This window comes from Phaethon lepturus, unplaced genomic scaffold, assembly GCF_000687285.1.
Source record: "Phaethon lepturus isolate BGI_N335 unplaced genomic scaffold, ASM68728v1 scaffold8266, whole genome shotgun sequence".
NCBI lineage: Eukaryota > Metazoa > Chordata > Aves > Phaethontiformes > Phaethontidae > Phaethon > Phaethon lepturus.
The window spans coordinates 17,446-28,094 of NW_010546880.1; the positions used below are offsets into that span (position 1 = coordinate 17,446).

The following is a 10,649-nucleotide window of genomic DNA, read 5'->3' on the forward strand; positions in this document are numbered from 1 at the left end:
TTTCCTACCATTTTACTATTTACCAATGCCTTCTGCCTTCTTTTGAAGTCTAAGCTATCCTGCTTTTCCCAAGCAAGAGTGCCCTTCACTAACTCATTTTCAACAGTGAACTATCATTTTACCTTCAAGGAAGAGGCACAAAAATTGCTGTATATGTTCAACTACTAATGGCAAAAGGCAAGAAAAATTAAAAGCTTAGGAAATTCTCGGACTGGAGTCCTCAAAACAGACACCTATAGTTGTCCCACTGAATTTGTACCATTAAATTAAAAAGGTTTGCCTGTGTTTTTTTTTCTCTAAAGCACAAGCAAAAGTTTATTTTCCTTTATTATCTTAAGGAAGTTGATAAAATGTAATTTATCCCATATAATTTAGCTCCTGAAAAAACATTATTTCTGAGATGTAATTTGATCTACTAATAATTAAAGTGGCATTTCTACCTGTAGGTAAATTTCAGGAAGATGTTAGTCAGAAGTCACAAACACAAGCTAGATGACGAAATCACTCCTGGAAGTTCCAAGACATGCAGGAAAAAATTTTACTATCTCACAACAAATTGAGATTCAAGGAAATTTTCTTCATTCTACATCAGACCAAATTAAAAGAAACAAACAAAAAAAAGCAACCCCCAAAACTTTCAAACAATGAACCTTCCTTTTTTTTAGCATAAGCAAGAATTGTAATATCCAAAAGACTATGTAAACACCTAAACAACCACTGTCTTATTTGTTCTGACATGGGCTTCTCAATCTCTCCTGTTGCACCCCTCCTATCTAAATTAACCTGTTGCTCATTGCAGGAATGACTTGAGTGTTAGTCAGACATCTTTCTCTGCTTTTGATCTTAAATTGTAACATTGTTGAGAGTGGCATAGAATCTTAAAAAAAAAAACCACAAAAACATTAAAAAGTCAAAGTGCACATACCTCACCTTTCAATGCAAACTTACATAGTAGACATGTTTGTTTGTGACAGGCACAGGAGCAGGGGCCAGTTTTGCAGGCAACAGCACAATCAAGTAGTTAAATCATGCATCTGTTTAAATGCTGGTGATTACTTAGATTTTTGCCAAAGACTAAAGTAGTAATGGAATCTCCCTGACATGAATGCAGAGGCAAGAAAGTAACAAACAGTTCTCACCAGTTCCACAATCCAGATATTTCTATATGGTTGCTGGAAGGCTTCTTAAAACAGTCAGAGTATGCCCTGCTTTTTTGAAGCTGATACGTTATGATTTATACCCCTCTTCTGTAAATTGACTCTGAGTACATCTACTAGTGGCAATTTCAGCATCCTACTCCAAAATAACCCAAAGCTATGATATAATGTTTTTGTTTTGAGTCAGAGCAAGTCTTTTTCCCCCTTTAGAAAAAAATAAAAAACCAACCAACTCCAAACCAAACCAAAAAGCCCTCCTCACATCAAGCTCTGACACAATCCATAGCTTCTTACACCGTTGCTTCATTATCAGTACCTGTGAAAACACTGTAAACCTAAGGCATTCATGAAACTTCATGAAAGAAAATATTAATGCAACAACAGTGCAGTGTTTTGAAGATGGTGTGGCTCCTCCACTGACAATGGAGAGGAGAATCTTCCTCATCTCCAAAAACTAAAATGCTGATGGTTGATGAGATACAATTAACTGTATTCTTTTCTCAAATTAACATTTCAGGATAAGTTTCACCATCTGAATCCTTCTACAAAATTAAGATTTTCCTTATGTTTATAGCAGACACACCAGAAATACTCCTCAAAATAGCTTAATGTGAAAGAATTTATGTGCTCTGAAGTCATCAAGGGAGACAGTTTTAGTATCATGAAGTGCTGCAGGTAGAAATTCATTGGAGATTCGCTGGAATGGCAAAAAAGCAAACCAGAAGCTACCACAAACACTACCTCAACGAGCAGTGTATGACATGAAATCTTACAGTAACCTCCGGAAAAATTCTACATTTTCAGGAATGAAAATCAAAAGGAAACAAACTTGAAGAAAATAGAGGGGGGAAAAAATTAAGCTGTAACAACTAGTTGTGTCACTATACATGGAAAAAAATTTGTTTCATTTCTTCTTGACAATGGGAGACAATTTGCCTTGCCCTTGGTACTCCAAGTTTGGCATCTGGCATGTATGGGAAAATGGTCAGGTGGAGAATTTTGTTTGGCACTAAACAAGCAAATCCGTAACACAAGACTAAGAAACCAGCTACCAATTTACAGGATGAGACAAGATTTAGCAGTTACTTACAACAGCATATTACCAAAACCTCAGATTCAAATTATTTATTTGTCAATGTGATTTTATTACTGACCCCTTATTCTCCACTTATTAATGGAAGTCAGAAAGCAATAGATCCATGGTAATATAGATACTAACAGAGGCAGGTACTTTCTTCTGTAAAAACATAGCTCCAGTACAACATAACCCTTCTTCTAAAACATGCTTGTATTACCAATATAATGCAGTTTAAACTATTATAAAGTGTACAAATATGTTTAGAAATCGTGCCTAATACACATATACGTACTTTGTAAACAAAACAATTTCGTCACTACTCGGCTACTATTTAGGACCCAGCTTCAGGAGGGGTCCTGAAGCCACTAAGAGAAATTTTGCCATTCAGTGGAACGGGAACAACAGCAGGTGTTTCCTAGCAGAGGGAAGTAGGAAAGGCTTACAGTGCTGATTGTATTACTTCAGTAAGGCACACTACACTGATACACGCAATGACATTTTGTCTTTATTGCATTTTATGTGTGCTAGAGGTGCCCATAAATTTATTTTCACTTACGGTTGATGAAAAGTCCATTTGTGACAGTCACCTTAGATTTTCTTGAACTCTGAATCTGGCTAAAACAATTTATTGTGGGAGTCACTTCGGTTACCAGTTTGGTAGCAGCAAGTTAGGAAATTTTTACAACAATTATACTTCTCCTCTGAAGTTTTTTTCCCTTTTGACTGCATTTTTGTATGTAATAAAACTCACAATGAAAGGCTTCAGATGTTGCAACAATCAAGATAATCTTTGTAACCTGAGTTCAAATAGTTTACAGCTATTACCAGAAATGAGTGAATGATGTATTGCCCTCCTGCTAGTATGTTGACATTCCTCAGTTATTTAACATCTGTCACAGCCATTTTCATGCTGGCAACAATGCAGAGCAACTGATACTGCAGAGCACATACAGGGTGTTCGCATTCCCTCACAGTACAGAAGACTTCTTTGTGTTTCTGCCCAGTGGGCTAATAACAAATTTAATTAAGATCTACACAGAACAGTTACTGAAGGAAAACAGCCCATCAAGGCATAGTTCAGGGTCTGTAATGACTACAAAGGTTAGATTGCAGAGAGCAGCATTTAATATTAGCAAAAGACAACCCCTTACCTTTCAGCAAGTGCTTGACTAGGTGTGCTTTTTACAGACAGCAGCTCTTCTTCAAGCCTTTTCCTCTCTGCTTCCAGCTGCTCTAGCTCATCTTGAGTACGTTTGCGTGGCGTAATAAACTGGAGTTCCTTCAAAAGCTCTTCTTTCTCATTTATTAACATCAGTTTTTCCTTTTCCACATCCAGTGCCCCAGGCCAGGCTTCACTATCTAGCTTAGAGAGTTCAATCTTCAAGTTAGCCATGCTAAAATAAAACACAGCAGATTCTTCTGAGTCCAGCAGAGCACACAAATCCCAGGAAAGAGAGAAGTGATGCAATATTTTGAAAGGCATCAGGATATAACAACATTTTCTACTCAAAGCCATACTTTGAATCAGTTTTGCTTCACAAGAATGCAGACTACACCAGAAAAGCAAGCCAGGTATCCAGTCCTCCTGTTCAAATGCAGAGTTGAAGTAAAAGTCACAACGTTAATAAAAGCTTTATTGAAAGTGATCCATCTGGTAACATAGTGGCACTATGCTTTACTCATCTAGCATGAGTAAATGATGGATTTATCCTAAGCTGTTGGAGGCTGACTGCTCCTCAGAAACAGCAACAACCATCATGAAAGAACACACACCATAGCAAGGTGCTCACGTCAGCAGCGTGCATGTATGCAAATCTTAAAAGGCAAAAGCATTGTTCTTCTGTGGAATTAAGAGAAAAGGCAACAGGACAGCATACACCTAAAGAGAAAGGAGATTATTAACTCGAAAGCTTGAGTTTGTGCAACTGTTGTTCCCAATGCAAATGTCAAATCACAGAGTTAAGACACCTAAGACTTCGTTATCCATACATATTGCGCAGATACACGCATATAATGGAAGTGGAAACTTCCCTACATTGTTATTGTATTATACCCCAGTCCTGATCAAGACCGGTTACTGCCACTGTTCAGTCTCCATAATCATTTTGCCTATGGGCTCAGTAGCATAGCTTAAAAGGTGCAGGTTTTGCAATAAAAAAGAAAAGCCTAAAAATTCCCGTTAGAGGTGCTTTCACTGGGAAAGCCTAAAAATTCCCATTACAGGTGTGTGTTGATTCTGGCAGGGATATAGTGAATTTTCTTCATAGTAGCTGGTATGGGGCTGTGTTCTGGATTTGTGCTGGAAACAGTGTTGATAACACAGGGATGTTTTAGTTATTGCTGAGCAGTGCTTACACAGAGTCAGGGCCTTTTCTGCTTCTCACCCCACCCCACCAGCGAGCAGGCTGGGGGTGCACAAGAAGCTGGGAGGGGACGCAGCTGGGACAGCTGACCCCACCGGACCAAAGGGATACTCCATACCATACGACAGCATGTTTTGCAATAAAACTTGGCAGGAGGTTGGCAGGGGTGCTGCAGCTTGGGGACTGGCTGGGCATCGGTTGGTCGGTGATGAGCAATTGTTTTCATTGCATAATTTGTTTTTTCTTGTTTGTTTTTTTCTCTCTCTGTTATTTTCCTTTTCATTACAATTTTTAAAATTATTACTATTGTTTATCTTATTTTAATTATTAAACTGTTTTTATCTCAACCCACAAGTTTTATCACTTTTGCCCTTTCCCATCCCATGGGGCGGCAGTGAGCGAGCAGCTGTGTGGGGCTTAGTTGCCAGCTGGCGGTTAAACCACAACAAGGTGCCACATATCTAAGAAGATGACAACTTTCAGTCACCTTCAGCCTTAGCCACACCTGAACCAGCTGCATAGCTAAGATAGGGAAGCTTTGAACTATATAACAGCTCCCAGCCTTCTGCACCTCCTTCTTGTAGGCTGGGAAAAAGGCAGAGAAAGGAGAAGTCAAAATAGAAAGATGTTCCCATGCAATCTAGGGCAAGAGGAACTGATCTGTTACTTTTATTTATTTGTAATTGCCATAGTTAAATACAGCTAAGTCAGCTCAACAAGTGATACAAGTCTGTGCAATTTCAATGTTACCAGGCACTACCTAAGGTAATGACCCATGCCATACTTCATAAATACACACAGATAATTTGGTACATATAATCTTTCTGTAGTTCTGACAGACTTCTGGGAAAACGTTTTTCTTCTTGCCAGTTTGTTTTTTGTGATTAAGAAAACTAACATCATCATGCTTATTTTGCATCTGTGGTATTAATTTTACAGTACATTAAGGCATTTATTTACGGTCAAAGCTAAGAATAGTTAACGTTGAATCTAACTATCCCACTGCTTATACTAGAAGCTTAAGGGGACATCTCCCCACCCTTTCTTTTTCTATAGGTAACATTTTCTTCTCATGGGCACACTGCAATGAAAAAAACAGCAGCTTAAAAAAATTACAACAAGCCATACTCCCACCCAATCCCTGGAAGAACAAGTTTGACTCGGGGTATTTTCACAGAGAAACAATGCAGAACAAACAGAAATACTATCAGCAGTGCTACCATAAGCAAAGGGTAGGATGAAATGAAATTAAATGAAATGAAGCATTTCAACATATTTTGCAGTGTTACAGATATCATTTATATTCAACAGTCCTTCAGAGGAGCAGTACTCAGAGGGAAAACAACCAAATAATTTCAGATGTATAATGAAATGTTAAGACTTTCATCTCCAGGTCACTGGTTCTAGCTAACCTTGTTCTGAAAGTAGCTGCTACTGGCAGCTGTTTGATGGCTTATGGGATGGGATGGTGGCCTCCAAACAATTCTTTTGCTCCCTCTGCTATAGACAACTCTCTTCTACCATAACTGACACTCTTTTCACCTGCATCAGCAAACAGGCAAAGGACTAGATGGATACTGAACTGGTCTCACTCTTTTGAGGATGTCCTTGCTTGACAGGTCAACAAGGAATATTAGCTAGATCTTTAGCACATCAGGATAGGATTGTCAACACGCTATATCAGATCCTTTTGAATAACAAGTGCAACTGAATTTAGCATAGTTAACATCAACAATCTACCTCTTCAAGACATTCGGCTGGCTAAACAACATAAAACATGCAACATACAGAAGACACTGATAATTTTCAAATAGAGACGTTCTCTCACAAGATCCTAACCTCCTCTTAGTTATTTTACAGAAAACAACTAAGAATTTGCACAATTAATATATCAGAAAAGATGGTCAATACTTATCCAATTATAATGTCGATTACAATGACCATAATAATTATAGAGAATGTAATTAGCTGCTGCACTTTATGTGCAAACTGGTATGTATCTTCATTATTCGAAGATATGTACACTTATTAAGTTCACCCTGTAGTCACTGATAAAACCAGTATGTGCAAACACTTTAAAGCCTTTAATGGTGTCTTCAAGGCATACAATTGTCTGATTTAAAGCTGAGAAGAATATCCATTACTGAGCAGTTTCAGACAAAATTGAATAAAGATACCATTTAAAAGGAGATAATTTGACCTTGAGACACACTAATGTTATATAGAACAAATACTTAGTTGTGCAAAGGTAAGTACATGAGCTACCGAAATTTTGACCCACATTCTTGGCTGACTAATTTGTGAGAAAGTACTCCATGCTCTGAACACCGCACTTTTTTTTTTTTTATTTAAGGTAGAAGTGGTAAACTGGTTTAGTGCCAGGAATTTTTTTTGTTCCTACAAAGGAGCGATAAAACACAATGCTGGGATTTTTTTGTATCAAGACATAGTCAAAACAGAGAGTGATCTGGTTTTGATCAATTATGCCTAGGAAAAAATGCCATCTATCTGCATCCAAAACACCATCTGACAATTAATATTATGTACATAATGATTCTGAGCCAAAACCATACAAGTTCAGCATTGAACAAATACAATAGCCTTAGCACTCTTTGTTGAATCCATTGATTATATAATAAAGTTTTATGATCCGTAATGAGGATATAAAGGATCACTGTTGTTACCGGCAAGGATGGTAGTTACTACTCCATTTGAGGAGAGTATATATTTTAAATTAGGCAAAAAAATGTTGGCTGTGCAGCCTCCTGCCTTTAAAACATAAAAACTAAGTATGCCTTTACTTTGTACTTACAAGCTGCAAATTTCTTTTCCTAGTTTTCTAATTGACCATGCCACAGTATTCAACTGAAATAATACTTAAATCTAAGATTAAACGGCATTTTAGGCATGATTTTCATCTGGGAAAAAGCGCTGGTTTTTGTTTTATTGCCTTGTTTAGTTCTTTATAGTAAAAAAAGAACTTTTGGTGTGTGATAACTTTTTAACATTTCTATTTCCCTTAAATTACAAAGTACCCCCATAACAAAAACTGTAAGGTTGCTGAATAGCTAACATATAACTTTGGGAAAAGTATTAGAAAATAAGACAACACAATTAATACATTATATTAGGAGATACATCCTACACACACCTTTTTTTCTTTCATAGTAGATCGTCCCCCAGTGTTATGCAGCACTTCTGGTGTACCAGACGACATGTCATTCTAACCCTGAATGTTCTGCTTTCTGATGCCCATTCCCCAGTGCTGTGGCAATTCATCAAAATGGCACTGCTTTTATGAGCAACTGCTGCAGAACTTTATTAGAAAGGCCCTCCACATTCATCAGTGGAGCAGTTTCTGATTTCTCCTCAGGTTAAATTCATTAAAAAAAACCAACCCCATAGTGATAACAAGTATTTAAATTATCCAGAGGCCCAAGGAAAAAAAGAAATGATTAAGCCTACTACATCTGCGCTGGGAAGTCTGAAGCAACTCTAAAACTGAAGAGCCTTCCCTGGCATCGTAAACTGAAATGATGATCCCAAAGGAGAACATAATGGATTTAAATCACCTGGCGACTCCTTTCAGTGGAAAGCCATCTCACTCTCTTCCCTTAATCCTGGAATTGCCATTAATCTGTCACTGTCTGCATTTTCTTAACACATTCAACTTAGCATTAAATGTAAACCTACTGCTCAGCAGCACTGCCTGCTCGCACTCTGAAGGAAAAGCAGCACTTGGCAGCAATGCCCACAGTGCCTCCCGAGAGCCGCCCACCAGATGTCACTGCGAGCACAGCGTTCGTGCTGCAGGGACGAACCAAGCAGCTAGCCCTGTTACCTTCTTTTTGCTTCTTCATATTGAAGACTTAGTCTGACCTTCTCTGCTAAATTTGATCTATTTCTTGCTCCAACCTGTTCAGAGGGAAAAAAAAAATAGCCTTATTACTTTGTAAATCTGTTAAATGAATCAACAAAACCTTTACACAGGCTAGAAAATCACGATTTAAAGAAAATAAACCACACCCACCTGCAGCCACACACTTGCTGTTAAATGCCTAGTTAGGAATCTACTCAGATGTACAAACAGTTTTCTCCTGATCCAGTTCATCTATTCTTAACTACCGTACTACGAATTTTTCATATTCCATCAGAGTAGAGCAAGAGCATTTTCAAATAAGTCTTGCAGTCACTGCACCCAAAATTTTGACCTCCTACTTTGAACTCTGCTGAACTCAGAATTTAGAACAAAGTCAGTGCATTTCAAAGTAAGACTTCAATAAATTTGCTACAAAACATAGACAAGCTTAGCTCTTTGTTTGGAAAACCTTGTACAGTCTCTTCCTTATAAACTTAGCTCCCAGAACTTCAAAGAAGGTACCAAAATTACACACAGCTTTCTGCGTATGTAAATATACTGTCAGTGAAACGCAAAAGGTTTTAATGAATCACTGAACAAGTAGTTCCACTAACAGTTTTTCAGCTGCGTGACATGAAATTGCACATTTAAATTCTGAGATCTGAATCTCTGAATTTTTAATCTGAAAATTAAAAACATCTTCACATTGAATTAAGTCTGTAAGGTGGAAATATCCTACAGACTGATCAAAAAAATACTACCTACTTATGCTGATCTTCATTGTACTGGGAACTATTTGATTAAGCTGAGTTGTCATAAACGCTTCATGCCAAACGTATAAAGTTCATCTGAATCTTGATACAAAATATAAGGGGGGTGGGGAATCAGATAACTGATTCTTAGGAACTCCCTCTTAAACGTGTATATATACACTTATCAGTAACAGTGAACAACCATTTGAGTCCAATTCCATTAACCACAGCATTCTGATTCAAGTTCTCTTTACATTCGACAAAATGGAAAAAAGCTCACCTCACCAGAAATGTCAGTCTGAGACCCTGTATCCAGAGTTTGTCTGGAAAAACATAGCTGGGATTTTACAGAGCTGGAACTCAAGTCTGGTTCAGATATCCCAATGGTCTGGTCAAGACTGAATTTCTCTCTCAGCTTTGCAAGACTCTGTCCAGGAAACAGAGAAGGAGGCTGTTAAAGATCCTTTGTACTTTACTGTGTTTATACCAGTTTATCTCCAAAAGATATTTACAAAAAAGACTTCAATATAAAAATTCTAGGTTTACGTCATATGAAGCAAACTATCCTTTTAACCAAGCAGTTGGTAGGTAACACTAAGGGTGATCAATACCTGTGACGCATATAAAAACTACTCAAACTACTCATGTGGTTTTGTCTGTTTTTTTTTTTTTTTAACTTGTCAATCAATTAAATACTTGGCTGATTAAAAAAAATCTGCTTTCAGAAAAGGAAATAGGGCAATTTAGATTTGGAAAACTTTCACTGAGTTAGACAATGGCCATGAATCTCAAAAACACATATCTCAATTTTGTCCACTTAATATTTGAAATTGTTGTTTAGAGGTAACATCTGCACTGTACCATACATACAAGTTCAGAAGTCTATATTCTGACTGACATATAGCAATTTTATGAGTTAGGAAAGTCACAAGTTTCAGTTTCTGCATCTGAAAATTGATTTTAATACTAGTTTGGCTCAAAGTTTTGAGAATCCCTTAAAGAGTATAAAATGCAAAGCATTTATAATCAGGAAAGTTACTCAAGTTAACACAAATCCACACAAAACTTACGTCAACCATTCAAAATACCTTCATTAAATTTTGTTTTTCTCTCTCTCCTGAACTTATCGCCTTTCTGATGGACTTCAGTTCACTGAGTATGGCTTTGGCCTCACACAGTTCATACCCGCTCTGGCCTCCAGACATTTTTTGGTCAATTCTGTGGAAAGAGAAAATATTAATACTGGATACAGAAAATAATACTAACACCTCTGCTGTTCTGCTTTAGGCAGAAGCATAGTCAGAGAACAGAAGGGAAGGAGATACGAGACATCATTGCCTGCAACATACATGCAAAGAGGAAGAAGGACATTGAAGTCTCCATTAAAATACTTACTATTTAATCCTTGGCAAAAATCACAGAATCACAGAATCACTAGGT

At 37.4% G+C, this 10,649-nt stretch overlaps 1 protein-coding gene across 1 annotated transcript in view; it reads right to left on the minus strand.

Moving 5' to 3' along the window:
* LOC104622609 (protein WWC2-like) overlaps nt 1–10,427 on the minus strand; it is a gene marked incomplete at its 5' end in the record, with an annotated part of 27,694 nt that extends 17,267 nt beyond the window's left edge. The window contains 4 exons of the mRNA XM_010289447.1: nt 3,387–3,629; nt 8,440–8,513; nt 9,490–9,636; nt 10,298–10,427. Of these exons, the coding sequence (XP_010287749.1) occupies nt 3,387–3,629; nt 8,440–8,513; nt 9,490–9,636; nt 10,298–10,427 (594 nt within the window). The remainder of the gene's footprint in view (nt 1–3,386; nt 3,630–8,439; nt 8,514–9,489; nt 9,637–10,297) is intronic.
* Between the last annotated feature and the right edge of the window lie 222 nt (nt 10,428–10,649).